Raw genomic sequence first — 23,818 nt, 5'->3', positions numbered from 1 at the left:
CAACCACCTATGTCAAAGGAACTATGGCATGGGACTGTGGAGCTGATTTCCTAACTCACTAAGGCTCCAGTTAGTAGCACTCTCCATTCTATTCCTGAAGAAGATCTTTTATATGATCAAGCTGTGTTGTCTCCCCCCCATCAAGTGCTTATAGGCCATCCCATACAATTCAGCCCAACTGTAAGAGAAGTAAGGGGAAGATGGTTTAACACTGCCAGAGTTCCTTCAGCGCAGCTCTTCTTGACTACGAAGCTAACAGTTTGCGATAATGTGATAGAGGAGGATGAACAAGGAAGAAGGGGAGGAATTCTGAGAATTAGTCTAGTTCCTTGGCTCATTCATAACAGAAGAGGACAAGATGGCTCTGACATTTTGGAAATAATTTTGGTTTTGTTAGCATTGGTTGAACTGTGGAGTAAATACAGCTTTTCTACTTTCTGAGACTCTGACCAGTAGTGTCAATTGCCTTCAGCCCTCTGCAGAAAGCTCTAGAAACATTATGATTATGTAGGCAAGATGTGAGAAAGACAGTTCCCTCTTCCTTCCTTCTCACTGGTGGGCCACTTTTTTGAGCTCTGTAAGTAAAACCACAAGCTGTGATCGAATGATAGCTCATCACCAGCTAACTACCACAGCTAACATCTTGGGTGGCTGCTGCTCAGTATTTTCATGCCTCCTTCTGTGCCCTGCAGAGACTGTCAAGATGCCTTCCCCAGCATCCACACCACAGCTGGAGTGCTTCCCAGTCCCCTGGACATCCCTCTGCCAGAAGGAGCTCTCTCAGAGCAGTGATATCAGTACTTAATAGCCTGCATGAGAGAAGGTTTTGTTTTGCCTTTCAGTCTGACCTTGGTTTGAAGCCCCAGAGGCATCTCTCTGTGGCACTGGGCCATGCTGTGCAGAAATACCCGAACTGGTTCTAACCCCAAACCAGTTTTTATTAGTTTATTATTATATATATTATTATTATTTTATTAATGCCGATCAGGCTGGTCAAAATGTTATATATGCTGTGCCTGTATTATGCCTCTCTCTGATTATTGCCTCCTTTTTGCTACATGCAATAAACTAGAAGGTGCTGAAATGCAAGGAAATTTCTTTGCCCCTCCTTTTTAAGGTTACACTCCACCCATGCAATGCTGATACTTTAAATGAGTTCCTGTCTCCAAGATCCCATGGAAAGTTCCTGAGGATAGAGAAGATAAGCATTAGGAATCTGGGCAAACAAAACCTTTGGGGAGAAACATTTTCCTCTGGTAAATGTGGCCCCATGACCACTGCAATGATTTGCAAAATTAAATTGATCTCACCAAAATTCCATCTGGGGAAAGAGAAAGGAAAATAGCATGGAAAAAGAATATCTCACAAACATTTCAATTTCTTCTTTTGAAAGTGCTTTTTCTATGGGGCATTTTAGAGATAGTTTCTTATATATTAAAGGGCAAAGTGAAATGATTCCACTGAAGTAGAACATTTTGATGGATCTAAAATAATTTTCATTCTTTTATTGTATTTTGTAAGGAGAATTGCTATGTGGTCTGGAGAACTGTAGCGTTGTTAGATATTGCCAAGAATCTTTTGAACAAAACCTCAGCTTTCTTTGGCTTTGAAAATCATGATATTCTCTCTAAAATAGGAAATTGACTCTTTGCACAACCCAAATCAGACCCTCTGTATTCCTTAAAAAGCATATTCCATCCTTACTGGCTAGGAGGGATGGAACTGAAAAGATTTCAGTCTTCTCTGTTCTATGGCATAGAAGAAAAATTTAGGAAAAAATTATTTTAAGTTGTCTCAAGCCTTTATTTTTGCCTGAGTACCTTTTTTTCATTATGTCTTCTTTTTAAAAAAACAGTGTTCCTTTAAGTTAATTTAGGAAAAAAAAAAGGCATTTAGGAACAGAACACTAAGATATTTTGATTGAAAATATTAAAATGAATTATTTTCACTTTACCTTTTTAACTTTTAAACTACATTGCCCATTTTTGCTTGTTTGAGTTTCCATCATAGTAAAACATTTAGCCAGATGTAGGGATAAAATGAAAATGAGACTGATCACCCATAGTGGATGAAGAAAGATGGAATAAAGATGAGAACATAGCTGTGATCTCCCATAAAGGGACTGGGGAGTAACAGAGGAGGCAAGTTCATAAAAACTGAAGAAGGCTGATATCAATGTGTTGGAGTCCTACTTTGTCATCACACCACAAAGCTGTCTTACTTCACTGTCTTGCTTCTCCTTCCCAGGGGATCCAGTACCTGATTGAGCACCAGGTGTTATCCTCAGACCTGCAGGAGATCGCCAAATTCCTCCACAAGGGTGAAGGTCTGAACAAGACAGCCATTGGGGATTACCTGGGTGGGAGGTGAGCAACCCAGACAGGATGAGGAGACCCTTTGGAGGCCCTGTCCTGCCTAGCTCCTCTCAGCTGCCATTTGGGATGATCTGTGGCACCTCAGCCAGGTGCCAAGACTGAACATACCTCCAACCACAGCGGGCTGGGTAGGCAGTACATCCCTGGGAGGGTCTTTGGAGGGTAACTAAGGCTGGCTATATGGGCTACTTTTCCTCCTGCCTGTAATGAGGTCAGTCTTCTGAGACAAGAGAGCACATATTGACTGCTTCTTGGTCAGGGGGAAGTAGAGGCTGGCATGGAGCCAGGGGCATGTTGTCACACCAAGGGGCATCCAAAGTGAGTGGGGTCAGAGCTCTCTTCTGACTTTTTCCCTCTATTCTCTCCCAGGGACCCCAGAAACATTCAGATCCTCCAAGCCTTTGTGGCGTGTCACCAGTTTGCCCACTTAAACCTGGTGCAGGCACTGAGGTAAGTGACAGTGACAGATGCAGGGAGTGGTGCTGGAGCCTGCTCAGCCACTGGGTCTTACAGCCAGGAAGGTCAGGAAGCCTTACTGGTCTGAAATGGGAACTTCCCAAGGCCCCACTGCATGTGGTGGCTCCAAGGCTGTTGCTCTGTGAGTTGACAACAACTTCTCCAGGGGGGACACTTTCATGGCCCCTTGACTGGACTGACCATGTGCAGAAAAGTGGGTCCCTGTGGCTTCAGTGTCTGGGGGGATGGGAAAAGTTATTTTTGCAGCAGAAATCATGTCTGTTCACAGTGCCCGTTACGTCAATGACACAGTGACTTAGTCGTAGGGCATCTTGTTTTCTTATAGGCCACCTCCTCGCAGGACTTTTTCTCTTGAGGTCTCTGCTGCCTTGCAGGGCACTCATTAAGAACCAGAGCCATGATTTCCAGGATGTTTAGTTCTGCCTCCTGCTTTTAGGGTGTTTGAGGCTGATGATCCCAGGCAATTTCCACAGAGAGGAGCAGAGGTCCTGCTTCATGCACTGTGTTGTCTCCCCAGTGTGAGGGGATGAATTCTTTTATTTTCATGGTGTCGCATGGGTTGAGGGACGGTATAAATGTTTCTTGCACCCAATCTGACTACCTGTCTGGCATGCTGCTCCCGATAGACAGTTCCTGTGGAGCTTCCGGCTGCCTGGGGAAGCACAGAAGATTGACCGGATGATGGAGGCCTTTGCCAACTGGTACTGCAAGTGTAACCCAGGAGTGTTCCAGTCCACAGGTAGTTATGGGGAGAAGGCCTGTAAAGCTGAGCTACACTATTTGCTAAAGAGAGGAGCCTGCATTGCAGCAAGGATAGCACTGAAGATGTAGATCTATAGAAGCTTTGCTGCTGGCAAAGCCATTATTGGACCAGATCTGCCCAACTTGCCCCAGTATCCTGAAGGAATGGAATCACCCTGATCCAAATCTGTCCCCCTTTCTCCTAGCAGAGGGGACATCTCCCTTCTCCTACAACTGAGAGAATGACACTGTTCTTCAGTGACTAGAAACCAAGCCACCTGCTAGGGTGCAGATTGTTCTGCTCTCTAAAACAAGTGGTATCCATCCTGGTTTTCTTTCTCATTGATAGATACCTGTTACATACTCTCCTTCTCTATCATCATGCTTAACACCAGCCTGCACAACCCCAATGTGAAAGACAAACCCCACTTTGAAAGGTTTGTATCCATCAACAGAGGCATTGACAATGGAGGGGACCTGCCAGAAGAGCTCTTAAAGGTAAGAAGACTTCCAATTTTGTTATCAAAAACCACCTCTTCTCTCTGCTTAGAGTTCACTGAGAAGCAAAGGTCTGAAGGTCTCAGTGTGATACAGGCCTACCACTCTCCTGCTGTACAAAGAGAAGGTCCTCATGGGGAAAGAGGGCAGTATCTATAAAAGTGAATCTGGAAAATGTGGGAACTGCTTTGGAGAGAAACTTCACACGTTCTTGTTGGTGAGGACATGGAGCAAGAGAGACAGGGCTGGAGACATTCAGGGAATAGCTGTATCAGTTTAAGAAAGTTTGTGCTTTTGAGTCTGTACATGTGAGAGAGAGTTCACAAATACTACTGTGTGTCGTGTAGGTATGAGGCCATGTGAATGGAGCACCCACCTCTCTGGGAGGTAGCTGGGCACCTCACTCTTTCATCCAGCTTTGAAAATCCTAGCCCCCAAGGAGGCTTTTTCTTGTGTGTCTCTGTGTATGGGAGCCAATGTTACTGTGGCCAAGATTATGAAGCCCTTTCCCTTTTTCATACCTAAATGTCTCAGCTGGCTCCAGTGTTTGCATCAGTCAGGACACCAGTGCCTGACTTCTCTTACACCAGGATATATCTTTGAATGAGTAAAACCAACAAGCCCCAATGAGTGTCAGGGTCTCTTCCAGCATCTGGAAAGCTCTCAGCAGGTCCATGGTGTCTCTTATCCCAGGGGATGAAGATACAGAGACAGGGGATGCATCCATTAGCAAAGCTGGAGCTTCCATTTTCTCAAAGGCTCAGCAGGTATGGGACCTGCCCTGTGAGGCAAGGTAGAGGTGGGCAGCCTGCCTACATGTGTCTGGCTTCACCAACCAGCCTGAGGGCAAAAACTTCTGTCTTGTGTCAAAGAGGCTGCCTACATCCCACATGTGGGTTTGCTGAGCAGCATCCCCTCAGGGTAAAGGCTTTAGATTTTACTCCAGGTGTCATTTTGTTCAGGCACTTTGAGGGAAGATGCAGAAGCCTGTAGTTTCTTTTTTTCTTTTTCTTGGCTTGGGATCTGTGTTATAAATGACTGCAAATCCAGTGATGTTAGCGACATTTCAGTATACTTTGAAAGCTAGTAACCTGCCTCCCTGCCACTCTGCTGTTATGAATGTTGCCCTTCATGTCCCTCAGTGCCAAAGCCTCAGTTGTGTGAAATGTTCCTCCTTGCGGCCATGTAGCTATATATGCTGGTCTTAACATGCAGCAGTGTTTGGTCCCATCAACCCAGGGTCTAAATGGGACTGCAGTCTCTGCCGTGTTGAGTCCCTATCCTAGTGCCTTAATACTATCCAAAGCAGCACTTGTGTCATGCTGGGTTTAGTCACAGTAGCCTGTCCTGCTATGGGTGCACCATTTTGTGTCTATGACTTTCCAAACTGAGACTCTTCATGACACAAGATGGAGAAAAGAGCTAGTGATCCCTCTTGAAACCCTGTGATGTGTAGACTGAGGGCTGTTTTACCCCCAGTGCTCACTGCCTGCTCCCCTGCACTTTGCCTGCCTGCCCTTGTAGAAGTAGAGTGATGGACCAGATGGACCTAGGATAGTTGTGTACAAGCTTTGTCAGAAGTAAATCTTTCACTGTCTTTCTCTCTCTCTCTCCACTAATGCTCTGGGGCAGAATCTGTTTGAGAGCATAAAGAACGAGCCATTCTCCATACCAGAGGATGATGGCAATGACCTCACCCATACTTTCTTCAACCCTAACCGTGAGGGCTGGCTGCTGAAACTAGGTAAGGGGGAAGACTCCCCTAGCTCCACTGAATTCCCCGCTTGCCTGCCTCCCACCACAGATCTCCCCCTGGAACCTACCATCATCTCTATTGTCCTTCGGTCCTGTCTGCTGTGGTGGGCTGAGGCTGACACCTGCTGTTGAAACCAGCTGCTGCTCCCTCCTCCCAGCTATTGCAGACTCTGTCTGGTCAAAAAGGGATTCGAGGAGATATTCCTCTCCTGTTCCCATTCCCAGCACCATCAGAGCAAAATTGGCTCCCTGTGTAAGCGTGTCCACCACGCTGCTTTATATCAGTGGTGTCTCCTCGGAGCTCGCCTACAGTGACACCTGGGAGTGTATGTCTGTGTGTGCAGGTCTGGAGCTTGGGGGTGGCGGGGGGAAGGACAGAAAAATGTGTGACTAAGGGCTTTTGAACCTCTTTGCCTTTAGGAGGACGTGTGAAAACCTGGAAACGCCGCTGGTTCATTCTGACAGATAACTGCCTGTACTACTTTGAATATACCACGGTAAAGGCTTAACTCATGGTTGGGAAAGTGTCCTGGGTGGTTATGAGTCTCTGAGGAGCCAGGGAGGAGCAGAGGATAGGGGGCAAGGCTTCCCTTCTACCCTGTGCTCCCAGACTGAACTCAGTCTGTTTCCTACCTGTGGTCTTGTCTCCCCAGGCACACACTGCCCCTGTCACCTCCACAAAGGCGCATGTCTGGGAAATCAGAGAGGCTCTAAATAGCGCCATAGATTTGGGGAGCATCTAGGGCATTAATTCATGTTTCTGTTTCCTTGCCTTCAGGACAAAGAGCCTCTGGGCATTATACCCTTGGAGAACCTATCAGTCAGGAAGGTGGATGATCCCAAAAAGCCAGTAAGTCTCCACTAGTTGGTACTCTGCCAACACAGGCTGTCAGATGGTCAGAGAAGATGCACACAACCCGTTCTTACCATGCTTCTCAGAGGGAAGGTGCCATTCCAAACTACCTTGTGCCCCCCTCTAAACATGACTGTATTTTTAATTTATATTTCTGGTGTGAACAGACAGCTGTCCTTTGCCTGGCTGTATTGTATGTTTTCACATGTGTATATATGTGTAGGTGGGCAGAGATGAGTGCACACCCCTGACTTCCTAGCTATTTTTCACCAAGAGATGTGGGTTCAATTCTTGGGGTGGGGAAGGAAAGGGTCTGTTATATTTCAGAGACAGAATGCTCTGCCCCCTTTTGGAAGCTCTTTGAGCCTGTTACTCATGGTGGAAGGCAGCATAGCCTCCTTGGTCCACCATGTCTTCTCCTACTGCTCCATTTTGTTTCCTTCCTGACAGAACTGCTTTGAACTCTACAATCCCAACTGCAAAGGGCAGAAGATCAAAGCCTGCAAAACAGATGGGGATGGGAAGGTGGTTGAAGGCAAGCATCAGTCCTACAAGATCTCAGCAGCCACACCAGCAGAACGTGATGAGTGGATTGAGGCAATAAGGTGAGGAGACCAGAACTGGAGGCCTGAACTTGCCTTTGCTCAGCCCCAGGGACAAATGGTCACACAGATTATTTGGCTATCAGAGCTTCAAAAGAGGGATGGAAAGAGATGTTTGTGGTCTAGCAATTGTGGTACCTCTTGACTTTGAAGAGTTTCAAGGTCCCTTCTGGAGAATCCCTAGCCACAGCTAAATTCTCTGCTGTGAGTCTGGAGATCTCCAGTCCTACACTTTGGTATGTGGTGTCTCTGTGCAAGTTTATTTGGGTTGGCTGTGATGCTCTCCATCATTAAATCTCTTACTTTTGCTCCCATTTCCTCTTTTTTCCAGAACAAGCATCACACAGGATCCTTTCTATGATCTCGTCTCTGCCCGTAAGAAAAAGATTGCCAGCAAAAACTGAACCCTGACCTGGTCACTGGCCTCAGGAAAGCATTGATTGGTGGACAGCTTCCCTCTCTTGCTGGGCTCTTCCAGTGAAGAAATTTGGGAGCATTGGTTCCCTCTGCCTCCCACTCGGCAGGAAGATAAACGACAGGACAGTTTGCCAGGTTTGCTTCTTCCCTTTCCAAACTGAAGGCAGTGGCGGAGGGTGTAATCCACTGAGGACTGTCAGAACTGTGGGCACGAAGTTACCCATGTCTGAACACAAAGGCTCAACAGCAACTGGCCTTTGGGTTCTCCCATACATCCCCAGACATGTAGGACAGGATCTGAGAGGAGACAAGAATGTCTGCAGAATGACTCTGGCCACTCCCACAATCAAATCAGGCCAGGGTATTTTTCTGTGAGGAGCCATGTAGATGTTCTTGGAGCAGCTGAGCACAGTCCAGTCAGCTGCAGAGCAGAAAGGCCTCAGTGGTTTCTCTTTCACAAACAGATGTGTAGTGTTTGTCGAGTTGGAGGCCACTAATATTTAGGACCACACTGGGAAACCAGAGGCCAAGGTAAGATAAAAAGCTCTCAGTTCAGAAGAAATCCCTTTCTCCCTCTTCCTCTAGCCATGAGGGCTGTAATCCTGGGAAGTCCCTGCTCTGTAAAAATAACCTGAGTTACAGGTTTTAGAAAGTTAGAGATGTTGGATCCCTATCCAACATAAGGGATAACTGAGTGTAGAGAGGTGGTGGGACCAAGGAAGCAGCTCTGAGTCTTTTGTTTCTCTGTTTTGAGCCTTGGGGACGACCCCAGGTTTCCCTAGGGAAGAAACCCAAACACTAGCTCTCCTAGCTGATGGCTCCCCAAAAAAGGGTGGTTCCTTATACCAGCCCAGAGGCTTTGTATCTGAAAGGCTCTCAGCCAGATAGCATGAAAAACTGGAGGTGCTTCCACCTCCCCCACACTAGCACAGGGGACACACACACAGGGGCATTCCCATCTTCACACACTGGCATCATCTGGAGTCTGGGGGTTTCTGTCTCTTGTGTAAAAACAGAAATAAAAGTGCTTGGAACAAGCCCAAAACTCAGGGTACACGATTGTTTTCATGATAAAGGCAGAGGATGCGAGATAAGAGTGTCATGTTCCTGTGCTCAGCAAAGCAGCCTGAGCTCCACCGCAGTCTCTTGGCTTTTTTCTTCCTGCAGGGGGCTGTATCTGCCAGGAAATCTGCAGCAGGGTCAGCACAGCCCGATTATTCATTCCGGTTATTTTTGCCCAAGCCACAGGAATGTTGAATTAATTTCAAGAGTCAGGGAGCGTATCTCAGAGCTGAAGCACGCGCTCACCCTGGAGAAGAAACGTGAAGGTTTTCTTCTGCTCGCACCTGCAAATGTCTCCTGCATGGAATCTCTTTGTTACTGATGTGATACAGAGTGAGTTTGCTGCCCACTGCTCTAGAGCTCATGTGGTTACACACACACGTTCACTCCTGCTTTGGATTCAATGAGGGGAGGCAGGCTCCTGTCCAGATGTTGAGGAGAAGTCAGAATATGGCCCCTTATCTTGTCAACATCTCCAAAATATGTAAGTGAAATATAAATATGCATTTGGTTGGTGAGAGATGCCCCAGAGCCTAGGATTTGGGTGAGAAGTGTCTGTTCCAGTGCTTCTTAGGCTTACGCTCTGTGTGACAAAAGCCATCAAAATGTAGCCTGGAGTCTCTCTTCTACCCACAGTCTGGTCTTGGGTGAGGGAATAAAGGCTAAGCCCTCCCTACAGTTTACCTGGATCATTCCTATGACAGCAGGGTCTATCCAAGCTCTTCCCCATTCCCAATCCTGAATCCTTCCCATTCTCTTCCAGCTGCCTATGTTCTTTCCCCTCCCTTCTTCCCCTAGATACCCACACACTGCAGAGCAAAATTGTTCCTAGCGAGGACAGGGTGGGAAGGACAACTTGTGAGAGGCAAAACAACGGACAGAGACAGGCAGTTGTGTAATTTCCATTCATCAAACTAACCACAAGAGTCAGGAAGGGCTGGACCAGGTTTCTCCTCTCCTAGAAACTGAGGCAGAGAGACAGACAGTAAGTCTGAGTTTCCACTGCCTTTCCTCGACTCCAGCACAGAAAATGCTTTTCTAAATTCCTTGCTATACTCCTCAGTGTCATGAACACAATGGTATCTGATTTTGCCCACCAGCGGGGCAACACATGCTCTCTCCAAGTGGTATCCTTGAGCTCGTGCCAGCTGAATGCCAGTGTGGTACTGGCCGGGGTGTCTCAGGACGGGTCTATAGAACTGACCAACCACTCATATTTGTGAGCTTTGACAGATGTGCTTGGAGCCCTTAGAAATTTATGACAGGAACGGCTTGTGCAACCAGAATGGCACCACCAGGGAACACATTGCTGACTGCCATCACATGTGCCCCTTGCTGAGGGCAACTGCTGCACCACACACATGAATGCATACAGACAAACACACAGGTGCACACAGATACACAGGCACAGAGTCCTTCAGGTGTTAAATCTGACAAATTGCTGTCTGTATGGTTGATGCATTTCTCTTTCGCATCACAGGCAGTGTGTGTGGCTCACACAGACACACATGCAGAAGACTGACACTTATTCCCTGCCTGCCTAAGGATTCCTGTGCACACCCAGCAATTCTTTTTCATAATAAATGTCCATCTATTTTCATAGAAAGGCTAGGAGGAGAATACTGCAGATGTGTTGCCTGTCACTGTATCTTGCCTCCTCCCCTCTCCTTCCCTTCCTCCCATGCCCTGTTTATCAGCTCCTTTTTGGAAGGCTAATACATTTTAAAAAGGCATTCTAGAAGTTGTTTCCAGTGACAAAGATGGAGCAGCTGCGAGGAAAGCCAGCAGTCTCATGCACTACAGCTTAGGTAGAGAAAATCTCTGGGAGGTGCAGGTGAAGGGCAGCATTTAAGTGGAGGCACACTGGGCTGAATTATGGGTTCAAAGGACATCAGCTGAACATGCCTTTTTGCAGGGGGTGAATGCTCTTGGTGATGGGGGGTTGGGAGAAAATGGAGGACTTGGGAAGACATGACTTTGCATGCAAGTTGACCATGAGTGGTGTTCAGTGTCGGGGTGGAAGCAACCATTTGAGACACTGTCTATTCCTGGCAGGCCTGAAACTGCTCAGCTGTGTGTCACCCAGCCTTCGACGCAAAAGAAAAATCAAGGAACTCTTTTCTGCAAGCTAAACAGGATTATATGGAGTGGAACTACTTGCCTTTTTACTCTGTCTGTGACACTGTGTAAGCCCCCACACCTCACCCCTCCACTGTAGTGCAGGGATTGACACCACGAGGGGACAAGTTTGTCAGCTTGTGCCATAAATCCAGAGGAATGGAAGGTTATGGCAATAGCCTCAGAGGGATGGAAGCCAGTCATACCCTCTGATATTAGTCATTTGTATGGAAAAAAGCACAGCCCCACTGTATTGGAGTTGGTTTGAATGGGGCAGTCAGATTTGGGGGTTCAATAGGAGCAGTTCGTCCTGTCTCCCATCTGTTGTGTTTGGTGGCTGGAAAGCAACAGCCTGCCTGAGGCAAGGGGACTCACTGAGGTGCTTCTTCCTTCTTAAAGAGTTTTTTGAGCATGCATTTCACACAGAAGGGCCAGAGCACAGAGCTAGAGAGCAGGATAGCTCTCAAAAGCAGCATGGCCTCTCTGCTTTACCTTGTTCTGGATCGCTTCTGCCTCCAGCCTGACAGAGAGCCAGCTCTGGGGCTGGAGAAAGCCCAGACAGACAGGAGTTGAGATCTGACCAGGGTTTCTTAGAGTGTCACTACTGTCGCATCTGCAGTGGCTCTGCTCTAAGTGCCTGTGACAGGGGCATGCAGCAGACTCATCTTGCCATGCCATTTCCAATCCTGCTGCCTCCCTGCGATGAAGATGAATGGGGCCTGTCCCAGGTTATCACATTCCCAATGTATGAGCCTGTATGCAGACAGCAGTTTGCTCCTGAAGGCTGGTGAGATTGGGCTAAGTTCAAGGGGGCTGTTTATGGTGGGACAGAGGGCTGCAAGGAGAGAGTCAGGGAGGGTGGAGAAGTCTGGGTCTGTGTGGGTTGTCAGTGAAGAAGGGCTTGACAAGAACAGGACTTTCACCTCAGCTCCAGAGCAGGGGTGGCGCAAATGTTAGGAAGATGTAGGTACAACATTGTTTGTACAGCCTGCCATCTTTACCACAGCCACTGTGTCACACTCAATTCGTGTCACAACAGCTGTCCACTTTCTGTGGGGATGAAGAGTAGTGTCAGTAAACGTGCCAGCCCAACACTTCAGGAAGAGAGTGGAAATGGTGCAAGGCGGCCTTCACATATGGGCCCTCAGAGGCACAGCCTGTGCAGGGGGAGGACCATATGTCCTGCCAACACAGCATGTCTTTGCTCCTCTACCTTGCTGAATAAATGGGGCTACAGGTCTCTTTCCACATGTAAGTACAAACACAGATATGGATGCACTTCATCCTGCACACTCACAGTCACACATACCCGAGCATGAACATAGGCATCTGGGCACACACAGGTACACACACAGTCTGCGTGCATCCCAGCCCAGTGCTTCTCCTTGCCCTCTGCTTGCAGAAGGGCCCTGGCAAAACTTTGTTTGTAAGGGAGGAATGGAGATCACAGAGGGGAAGAGAAGGGCAGTCCTTGTGGGGTTGGACAGCAAGCAGTACTTAGGGAGAGGGAGGCAGAACAGACTGCAGTAATGTCTACAGAAACCACAGGACTCCTGCCCCAGGGGGGCTATACCAGCAGCAATGCAGCCCTTCACCTGGGGCAGAAGTGGGAAAGGACTGCTGTAGCTTTGTTGAGGGATACTGCAAGGCATCACAAGCCCCATAGCCCTCATGGGCTCCACAGCCCCCTAAGCCTCACAAGCCCCATACCCCATAGGCCTCATGAGTCCCATAGCCTCCATAGCCCTCCTCCCTCTGAGATCCTAGATTGACCTTAAGGAACCTACATAAAAGGCATTTTCTGCTGCCTTTAACTTTGGTGAGTGGCAGCAAGGTTCCCAGAGTTGGCTGAAGAGGTGGTGATTTGTGCAATTAACATCTAATCAGTTCTATGAATATTTATTGCTAGTCAGCAAGCTTCTGAGTGACAGTGAAGCCCCATCTGATTGGGATCACATTCACAGGTAAACCAGAGCCTCCTTTGGCGTTCACAGACTTCCCACTGGGGCAAAACGTCACAAAAGTTTAACCATCCTGCTGTGCAAGGGAGGCACATGTGCAATGTGAATGTGGAAAATTGGATTCAATCCTTTTTTAGGGGAGGAAAACCTGAGGTTTTAAAATTGACTTGTTGGAGAGAGACATCTCGAAATAGTCTGATATATTAACAAACCATGTATGGATGAATTTGAGCTGTTTCCTTTTGGTTTTGTTAGATTTGGTTGTTTGCTTTTTTTTGTTTGTTGGGGGTTTTATGTGTGTGTTTTCTCTCTCATTTACCTTCTATTGCAACATGAGTGAGTGAGAAGATCAAAGGGAGAGAAATATAAACTTTGGCAATTGTGTGAAAAGTCATAACAGTCAGGAATTTCTTGGGGCTTGTAATTGACTCTTCCCCCAAATGGGCATAAAGTGTGTGGAAAGCTAGTATTTTGTTTCCTCAAGAAATACTGCTGTGGGGATTTTCTATCTACCATAAATTTTGATGCTTCTCAACTTTGTCCAAACCTATGTTCCTTCTCCGCAACATCTGTTCCCTCCCTCTAGTTTCCCCTCTTCTTTAATCCTGTCACCTCACCTCTGCCTCTGGCTTCTCTTTCCCACAGTGCCTGCCACCTTCTGTGCTTTGTTCATCCCTCTCCATAAATTTGTCTCAACAAATCTCTCTCTTCCTTTTCCCTGATGCTGCTTCTCCTGCCTTCCTGCTTCCTGGACAGACTCAGCCTGCCTTGGCAGAGCTCTGGGAAAACCCCCTATTATCAGTGGAATGTGAGTTGTTAAACCTGAGCCAAACTCTTCTGCTCCTGCTGCTCACCTACAGCTTGGGCTTGTGCTGGAGGTGCTGCCAAAAGCCTGTTATTACCTAAATGAAAAGGCACTCAGCCCTCCCTGAAAAGAAAGAGACATAGATAACAGTGATTTGCCTGTTGCCTGCTGCCTTCTGACTGAGAAAAACACCCCAAATTCCAGCAGCACTTCCAGGACCAGCCCTAAGTGGAGGGGGAGGGACAGAGACAGATCTGCACATTTTCACTTTCTGCGTTGAAAGGATCCTGTGATTTTTCATGGCTGGGTGAGAGAAGATCTTCAGAACTTGCACCAGATATCCCCTTCCTCTCATGGTCTTATGCTTGACCTTGAGCCAATATAGGACTGGGGAAAACAAAACAAAACAAAACAAAACAAAACAAAACAAAACAAAACACCACACCAAAAAATTTAAAAACCCCAAACAAACAAAAACAAACAAACAAACAAACAAAACCCCAAAACCCAAAAACCAAACCAAACCCAAACAAAAAACACCCCAACAACAACAACAAAAAAACACAAACAAAATTGGGAGCCAATAAGAGACCCAGAATAAACAGCAAAGTAACAGGGGAGAGAAGAGAAGGAAGGGTTGGCAAGTCTGAAGTCATAACCATAGTGTACAGGGGCTCTGTTGTGTGGAACTCTGTTTTGCTTACTGCAGCCCTTGACTTTCCTCACCAGCTCCAGAGAGCATTCAGCAGGAGAAAGTGTGCATTGCACACAGAGAGGCTAGGAAGACTTCAAGGGAGACAGTAGAAAGGGACAGAGGAGAGTAAGCAGCTCAGGACCATTTTCTGCAGGGAAGAAATGCACTAATTCCAGGTTCCTGGAAATGCCAGATGACCTTAAACCCCAGACATGCACAACTTCACATTGTACAGCTTGGTGTCCCTACAATGATGCCTTTACTCTAATACAGTTAAAATTCAGGGAATGGTAGATAACACATTGGTGTGTATGGACAACCAATTGTCAACCAATTGTAGATAACCAGTATCGAGTGGTGTCCCTGTCCTGTGACACATACTATTTAATATTTTCATTAATGTCATCGAGAATGGGATAAGTATACTCTGTATACAAGCTTGCAGATGATGCTAAGCTAAGAGGTCCAACTGACATACCAGTGCGAAGGGATGCCATCCAGAGGGATCTTTATAGGCTTGAGAAGTGGGTCCATGTGAGCGTCATGAGGTTCAACAAGGCCAAGTGCAAGATCCTGTACCTGGGTACCAATCCCCAATAACATTACAGACAGTGACTTTTTTGAGAGGCACACTGCAGAGAAGGACTTGGGGATACTGGTGGATGAAAAGTTGAATATGAGCCAGCAGTGTGCATTGGCAGCTCAGAAAGCCAAGTGCACACTAGGCTGCAACAAAAGAAGCGTGGCCAGCAGGTCGAGAGAGGTGCCTGCCCCTCTGCTGTACTCTCGTGAGTACTGCATCCAGCTCTGGTACCTGCAGGAGTGGGTCCAGATGGGGGCCACAAAGATGATCAGAGAACTGAAGTACCTCTCCTGTGAAGACAGGCTTAGAGAGTTGGAGTCATTCAGCCTGGGGAGACCTTATTGCAGCCTTTCAATAGTTATAGGGGGATTATAAGAAAGACAAAGACTTTTTGCCAAGGGAAAAGAGGCAGTAGTTTTAAACTGAAAGAGGGTAGATACACACTGGATATAAAATAGAAACTTCTTATGATGAGGGTGGTGAGACAGTGGAATAGGTTTCCCAGAGAAGTTGTGGATGTCCTATCACTGGAATCATTCAAGGCCAGGCTGGATGGGGCTTTCTGCAACCTGGTCTAATGGAAGGTATCCATGCCCACAGCAAGGTGGGTGGATTAGATGATCTTTAAAGGTCCCTTCCAACACAAAACACTCTATGATCCTATGAGCACATGCACATTCACATTCTTTTTTGCACTACAGTACCTTCTTATATCCATTTACCATTTAACCATATATCATCTTCTCCAAGCTAGATCAAAATACCACCAGTTTCCACAAACATAAGACTGGACTTAAAAAAAAAAATCACAAGATTTTATTTCAATGTTTAAGAGATCCTTGCCTATTTATGTTTTGAGGGTACTTGTTCCTATGTAGAAGAGAAAGAATCTTTCTTCCCTCATTCCTTTTCATCCTTCGTATGAGAATTAAAATTGTCTTTTCATTCCCCTAACTTCAGTTGCTGAGGCTTTAAAGAAATTATTAATTCTTATGATGCTTAGGACAAAATGGTGACAATCTTTATCGTTTGCATACACTCCTTTCATGAGAAACCTCTACTCCTGCTGTCAAGTGTACTCTTAAGCTCACATCTTCTCCTGAATGCCTGCCCTCCTGTGTTCCCCAGCACCTGAACCATCTATGCACTACATACAGCTTTGCTTAGTCATTTGCAGTCACACAGAATAATCTGCACTATTTCCCATAAGGTGTATTTTTCTTAGAAAAACACACTTTGTAATGGGAGCTGGGATTTGCCCTGTTGGATCTGTCTCTTCTCTGTAAACCATCCAAGAGAGTTTATCTTATTAAATCCTCTGCCCTGGAGGAGGTGAGGAGGTCAAATGCCTTCTAGGGGATAGACATATAGCAACGCTGTTTCCCTATTGTTGCAGGGATCTTAAGCACTGTGCCTCCTTCCCCTGCTCAGTTTCTAATACCTAGAAGGAAGAAAAATGAAAAATGAGGGTGGATGTAAGAGTGAGTCCTCCTTCCATCTTGCATGAGACTCCAAGTCTGCGTGCTACCATCCCAGGCCGATTGTGCTACTCTGCAGCTGTCCTGAAGGGGTGAGGGCAGGGAAAGCCTGGACCTCTCTCCCAAACCTGTGACCTGGCTATCTCACAACCACCCAGATCTATTGATGAGACCCGGACTTTACAGCAGGGGGAACACAGAGGGCAAGTGCCTGAGGTGCCTACACATAAAGGAGACAAAAGGTGGTGTCAAGGTTTGCACAACTGAGGTTTGCCTGACTAGTACATCTGTTCCTGCCTTACTCTCTCTCTGTGTTTTTGTTTAGAAGAACTCAGGCATTGCTGTGGTCTCTGTCCCACAGAGCTGACTTTAAAGTGCAGCTCAAGGGTTGAGGAGCCTGAGTGGAAATGAAAGAGATGGGAGTTAAAGAAACTGAAGATTTGTCAGTGACAATAATTTAGTAATTTGGAGTCTTTAGGGTGCCCACCTCTGACACAGTAGGCATAAGCACGAGGAAGGTGTGAGACGTTTCTATGCATGTTGTTCTTTTCGGAGGAAGCCAGGAAGGCACCTGAGGCTTTGCTCTTCAGCTGTGAGTAAGCTTGTAAAGAAAACTGCATTACTTGGGTCACTGACAACTTGCCTGCCCCAGGGGCAATGCTCCCCAGCTGGCTGGGTAACAAGGGCTTCCATCTCCAGTGCTGGCAGCGTGGCAGTCAGCCACTTGGCGACAAAGTGGATCAAATCAGAACACAGCCAAGGAAAACCTAGGAGGGAGATGGAGTCCAACTCTGTCAGGCCGGGCTGAGGCTGCTAAGCAGTAGAAGGTTAGTTGGGTCTTTTCTTTGGTACTCTGGAGGGCAAGGCATGGGTATGAATAGATGGGGATAAAACCCAACTTCTCTATGAGCAGGGGAGGGTCAGGGCATCACACTTATCCCTTCGTTAACGTTCCCTCCCAGCACTAAATCAGACAACCAATTGTCACCACTGCTGTGCCAAAAAAAGACTCACCACAGATACAAGGGGGTGGCAGAGAAGATTAGGAGGAATGTGTGGAACTAGCAAAGGCTGCAGTGCTTCCCTCTCCCTAAATGCTCTTTTCTTTTTCCTTTTGGTACCCCATGTGCAGCCATCTCCCATCTCCTCAGTAAGGAAAGGCAGGTGAATCCCTTCCTCTCACCATCTCTCCACTGAGGGTCTCCGAGGGCTGAGCTGATAGCAGTATCTCCTTTGACAGTGCTCTGCCATAGAGCAGAGAGCAAGTCATACCTGACTGAGGACGGTGCTGCCACCAGAACAGGCTGGAAAGACCCAACAGGGCTCCAGCCAGCAGCCAGCCACTCTTGCCAGGGGAGATGGCTCCGTACAAAAGCTTCCTCCTTCCCTTTGAGGGATGGACATGTCTCCCTTCGTTCTTTTCAAGGGAAAGGCACCGTTGGGCACAGGGGAGGAAAGCAGATCTGTGTGAGTGTTGGGGAATGACTTCCTACCTAGAAACAGGCATACTTTTAGCGAACAGCACTGCACAGGATTGTCATCATGAGATGTGGAGTCACAGGAGTAAGGTCCCTGACAAGAGGAAAGGGCAACCCTGTGCTCAGCACATACAGCCTGTTGGCCCTAATTTCTCTCTGCTCTGGGCTCTATGTGCCAGGATGAGATGCATCAGGAGAGGTACCATTTTGCTAAATCTTGAAGCTGACACTTTTAATATCCATTAGCACTGCTACTCTGCCAGAGAGCATTAGCTAAGATACATGGACTGTTCCCTCCCTGATCCCTTGCCTCAGCCCCTACCATCCTTCCTTTTGTCTCTTCAGCCCAGCCTAACTGCTCTTCTCAGTACTGGCAACATCAGTTGTCTCAGGTCCAATGCCCTTGTTCAACAAATCTGTCATTGCCATCTTTCGACTGCTCCTTTTCAGGGATTTTTGTATCTTGAGGAAAGTGTCTCTCTATACAATGCACGGACCCACACCTAGACACATACCTAGGACTAGAAGGCAAGACTTTCTTCTGCCTCCAAGAAACAGATATGAAGCACTAAATGGGACAAAGGAAGAGAAAGTCTGAAATACAGATACTGGCATTCCCTCTTGGCTGCATTGCAGGACTCAGCAGAATCCTCTGCCAAGATTTGTTTTTGAGACACTGTTCAAATGAGTTGTCAAAGCCATCCCGGTCATGCCTGTACTAGCTTGGACTACTGAGCATCCAGCAGCAGAATCATAGAACTATAGAAACATAGAACGGTTTAGGTTGGAAGGGGTCTTAGAGATCATCCAGTTCCAACTCCCCTGCCATGGGCAGGGACACTTTCCACTAGACCAGAGCATGTAGTGGATTGCTCAGAGCCCCTTCCAACCTGTCCTTGAACACTACCATGGGCATCCACAGTGTCTCTGGGAAACCTGTTCCAGTGCCTCACCACTCTCATAGTAGAGAATTTCTCCCTAATAAGTAATCCAGACCTGCCCTCTTTCAGCTTAAAATCATTTCCCCGTGTTCTATCAAGACATGCTCTCGTAAAAAGTTCCTCTACCATTTCTTAGCAGTTCCCCTTAGTTACTGAAAGGCCATGAAAAGATCTCCCTGGAGCCTTCTTTTCTCCAGGCTGAACAACCCCAAATCTCTCAGCCTGTCTTCACAGGAGAGGTGCTCCAGCCCTCTAGATGCCTAGGGCTTCTCTTCAGGGGGTAAACAGAGCTGAGAAAATTGAGTAAGATTTGCTACAGATCCCTATGACCAGGTTAGAAAATGGAGCTGGCCCTCTGTGCTTTGGTCAAACTGCCATAGGCTCAACATGCCAGTTGCCAAATCCAAGTGGCCTGAAGCAGCTTATATTCAAAAGTTAAACTGTCCTCTCCTCACCAGGGCAGGAGACCATATAAAGACCCTCAGCACTGCCGTCCCTCCAATCAGGCATGAACCTTATATAGCAGACTTTTGATATGCACAGGCCAAAGCCATGCCCAGGAGTGGGTTAACAACAGAAGTGTGAACAGGTTGAAAATGTCATCCCAAAGGGTTGTGTGCATGGACCTTCACAGCCTTCTAGGCACTGAAGAGTCTTTGGGAAAAGGAAAGGGAAGAGGACAAGCAAGAGAAATGCTTTCTGTAACAGACTTTCTGAGGACATGATTTTACTCAGGAAAAAAAAAAGGGAATTACACAGGGTAGAGGAACGGCCTCCAGTAGTGCCAGGGGAGGTGAAGGTTGGGTATTAGGAAACATTTTTTCACTGAAAGAGTGGTTAAACATTAAAGCAGTCTCCCCAGAAAAGTGGTGGAGTCACCATCCCTGAAGCTGTTCAAAAACCAAACATACGTGGCATTTTGTGATAGGGTTTAGGGGGCATGGTGGTATTGGTTGAAGGTTGGACTTGATGATCTTGAAGGTCTTTTCCAACCCTAATGTTTCTATGATTCTGTAACTTTGGGGGCAGTGCAGTCTGTTCTACACTGTCTGACTGTGCAGCTGTCAAACATCGGAGACAGGAAGAAGATTATATCAAGATTCCCATTTTGGATGGGTGACCATGAGCAGAAATGCCCATGTGTAACTAAGAAATGCTACAGACCCACATATCTTCACCCAGAATCATTTTGATCTGCCTTCAAGTCTTGATATCGGGATCCATCTTTTTCCCTCCCACCCACAGAGGTTCAGAGAATAGGAAAAACAAAGCAATAGTTACCTGTTACACATAGCAAGCCGAGATCAGCACAGTACACTACAATGATTGCATTACCTCACTGGGAAAGTATTGGGAAAGCTGTCTGTGGGCAAGTGCTTAGTGATGGGGAAAGAGTTTGGTGGAATACAGTGTAGTGTGCTTTTGATTTTTTGTGCTTATAAAGAATAAATACCCACCTGTCTGCAGTAAAGCAAATATAAATGTGTTTCTGCTCAACCTATATTCCTGACAGTTTTCTCTCCTGTCTTGTTTTCAGATAATACTGCCCTTACTAGGCAGGTAAGAGTGGAAATAAGTATTTGTTATTGTTGGAAAGAAAGATCAATGCCAATTGTCAGCGAGCAACAAGAGCAGGACTGGTCCATGAAAAAGGATGACTCAGGAGCCAAGGATAACAACCAGTTATCCTTGGGCAGGGCAGTGACTCCACATTACCTGAGCAGGGGTAGTGATAGCAACAATAACTATTAGCAAACTTTGATAAACAAAGCTGAATGAAACAGTCCTCACATTCATTCACAGGCAACACAACTACAATACACCAGAGGTGAGTGCCTTGGCCTGAGCTTAAACAGACCTCTGGGACTAGAGAATGTGTGAATAGAAACCACAGGTAAGGCTGGTCAGGGCAGTCAAGGCTCACTAGTGCACTTATGGCCCTGACCCTAAGTAATACCACTGAATGCCAAGCCCTGGGTGTGGTGGTTACTGCATTTGTCACCGGGTAGGTGGGCAGCTGTTACACAGTTATATTCAAGTCTGTGTTCATGATGAAGAAGTTTGTACGTGCCCAATGTGTCAGCATACTGGTGTGAAGCTGTATGACTACTGAATCCAAAACAAAAAAAGTGCAGCTGACAGAGCTGCTTCCATCTACTCCCCCAGAAACTTGGTCTGGTCTCTAAAATATGGGTGAGTTATTTTTACCTTTCCTATTGTCCCAGTTTAAATAAATTAATGATGGGAAAACCTTTCTCAGAAAGACAAGTCTTGGCTTAAATGTCTTTTAATTTCTTGGCCTCAACTGTTGTATCTGACTGACATTGAATCAAGGCAGATGTCATTCGCTGTACCTAGAGAATTAGTGGAATGTACAAATATGCTTGAGTGACCCCTGTTTAGAAAGATGATAGGCAGATTGTTAGAGAGTTTGGAGCCACGCTAGGAAGAGGGAAAAGAAGACTGGGTTTTCTTGAAGATGGGGAGGCATTCTTTGTCTGGAACTTACTTTAATAGGATATACTAGGGACTTCCTCACAGTAAGAAAGAAAGGAAATAAAAATTTCTCCCTGCAGGCAAATGATATTGTCACTTTGTCCCTGTGCAGAGCAAAGGTAAAAGAAAGATGCAAAAACAAAGAGAAGAAATGAATGTGTGTTAGGGTACAGAGGCTTGTACAGAAGTCTGAAAAGACAGTAGACACAGAAGAAGAATTAATTGGAAGCTTGAATAAAGGAAATAAATGTTCATCAAAGCACCTAGATAGACAAAGTCTTTACAAGGTACATCTTCTTTGGGTAAAGGGAAGAGTTTCTACTATGTAGAAATAATTCCATAGCAAAGCATAGGTGTGAAAAGTCATTATCTCATATGAAAATCTCTTGGCAGAACAAATAATGCTTTGGCAGCTCCATCCCAGGCCCAATACAATGGCAGCTCTAGGCTGTTTCTTGTGATGAACCCTAGCCCTACTTTCTAGCTCAAGCTGAGACTAAAGTCCCACCTCTGGCCCATACCAAAATTTCCTCTCAGCATGACTCTCTTAGCAGTGTACATTTAGTTTTGGTTTCCCTGTTTTAAACCTACTTCAACCATACCTCTACTTACTATCTTTATACCTTCTCTAATGTGTTCTCTAATCCTACTTTATAGGATCTAATGGATTCTTACAGGCAAGACTCCTAGGCATGGTCTTTGCAGTACTAAGTTTGTCTTGAATCCTCAAATAGTTTTCTTAAAACATCTAATTGCAATTCAATGTCTTCATTTTACCCTGTCTACTGTTTTTCAAGGCAGAACCTGGCTATTTATCTTAGGAGCACAGGATAGTATTTGCAATGTCTCCTATCAACACAATGTTCAGGCACCGAGCGGAAAAATCCCTGGGACTGCAGAACACTTGGAACTGCTTCCTCTGCATATGGAAATGTTTGAGGCCCCTGGGACAGACCAGAAATTTTCCTCTCCCAAGCCAAAGCCTGCTCAAGGACAGCCCATGAGCTCAGACCTGGAGGACAGAAAAGGCCTGTGAGCAGAGTGAGGACTGTGCTGCTGTCTGGTGACTGTGTCTCCTTGTTTTACTCTTAGCACTGAAGTTGTTGTAAGACCATCTCATTGTCTCTGATTTTTCTCTTCCCTCACTCTACCTCTTATAATGGGTCTCTTCTGACAGCTTTTGATGGAGATGATGGAAGGAAGGACTATTGAGTCTGGATTGCTTGAGGTTACTCGAGAGCAGCAGAACTTCGTGCTCTATTGCCTACAATCCAAAATCAGTATGGAGATACAAGGAGCAACAGGAAGATTATGAGCAGATGACACAAGGAAGGAGAAGTCAGGAAGAGCTGTAGAGTCCTCTCAGATCCCTGTGATGATATTTGATCTGGGGATCATGCTGGAGCCAGGAGAAAATATGTGAGAAGGGGTCTAGGCCTTTATTTGAGGAAACTGAAGAACAGCAAAAGCACCAACTTGCAAGGTTTTTTCAGTGGGAATGCCAGGCAAGTCATGGGACAAGGGAGAGCACAAGAGACAGGCACACCACTAAGTGCCTAATTCCTATTTAGGCACTTGAATTCCCACTGATTGGGAGGGACTGTAACTGTGAAAACTAAAGTAATTTGTAATTCTCTCACTCTGGTTTGTAAAGGTCAGAGTAACAGAGACAGACAGACAGAATGAATGAATTAAGCAGCTCTGAATTAATCTCCAGTTTAGCAACATGTTCCTTTTGTCCTCAGGAAGGATTAGATAGACAACACTTCGGAGCTGACCTCTAAGCTCTACCTGCTGCTACTCCAGGCAGCCCAAGGTTGATTTGCCTTGGATTTGAAGCAACTGCTGTCAATAATATAACACTCAAGAGGTGAATAACAGGCCCCCTCATGAGATCTTATTTTTTTCCCAGCCATCCTCTCTGCTCCTGCAGCTTTAAACCCAATAAAGGAATGAGTAATTTTTTTTCTAATGATTGAAAGAAGGCAGATAAGAGGTAGGTCTTCAAATTAGGAATCCAAGACTTGATTGCAGCTCTTATCGTATTTTTCCATTTCCCCCCCTTCTTCCCAACAGAAAATAAATTGCTTCAATAAATTATATCTTTAATCTGCATAGAGGACCAGCAGACTGGGCTCTCTTTTTAATATTTTCTATTGTGAGATGATCAGCCAGTTCCTCTCACTGCATGGAACAAACTAATAGATTTTAAACAATTCCATTATTTGATGATTTCTACCATTATTAATACAAATTGTCTCCACTCGCTTTCAATTAGGGCATCTTTATTTTCTAATAAATCCCAGTCAGGTTCTCTGAAACACAATCTAAACATGGAGAGATTACCACACTTTACATTTAAATGAAGAACCCATCACATGCACACGCCTCACCTCCCTTTGTTTCTCATGACTTTCCTTCTTCCAAACTCTTTTTCCATTTTTCCCTCCTCTCACTGTCAGCAGAGATCACTTACTTCCTTCA

At 46.1% G+C, this 23,818-nt stretch overlaps 1 protein-coding gene across 1 annotated transcript in view; it reads left to right on the top strand.

Annotated features, from left to right (window-relative positions):
• The window catches only part of CYTH4 (cytohesin 4), a 17,125-nt gene extending 8,374 nt beyond the window's left edge, over nucleotides 1-8,751 (top strand). The window contains 9 exon segments of the mRNA XM_027879483.1: nucleotides 2,187-2,366; nucleotides 2,745-2,825; nucleotides 3,479-3,591; nucleotides 3,943-4,091; nucleotides 5,724-5,835; nucleotides 6,267-6,343; nucleotides 6,625-6,696; nucleotides 7,150-7,304; nucleotides 7,633-8,751. Coding sequence (XP_027735284.1) covers nucleotides 2,187-2,366; nucleotides 2,745-2,825; nucleotides 3,479-3,591; nucleotides 3,943-4,091; nucleotides 5,724-5,835; nucleotides 6,267-6,343; nucleotides 6,625-6,696; nucleotides 7,150-7,304; nucleotides 7,633-7,705 — 1,012 coding nt within the window. The 3' untranslated portion in view covers nucleotides 7,706-8,751.
• The last annotated feature ends 15,067 nt before the right edge of the window (nucleotides 8,752-23,818 follow it).

This window comes from Empidonax traillii, unplaced genomic scaffold (genome assembly GCF_003031625.1).
Source record: "Empidonax traillii isolate 1590-97213 ecotype Southwest subspecies unplaced genomic scaffold, ASM303162v1 scaffold55:size2822071, whole genome shotgun sequence".
In the NCBI taxonomy this organism is placed as follows: Eukaryota; Metazoa; Chordata; class Aves; order Passeriformes; family Tyrannidae; genus Empidonax; species Empidonax traillii.
This window is presented reverse-complemented; position numbering and strand designations above follow the sequence as displayed.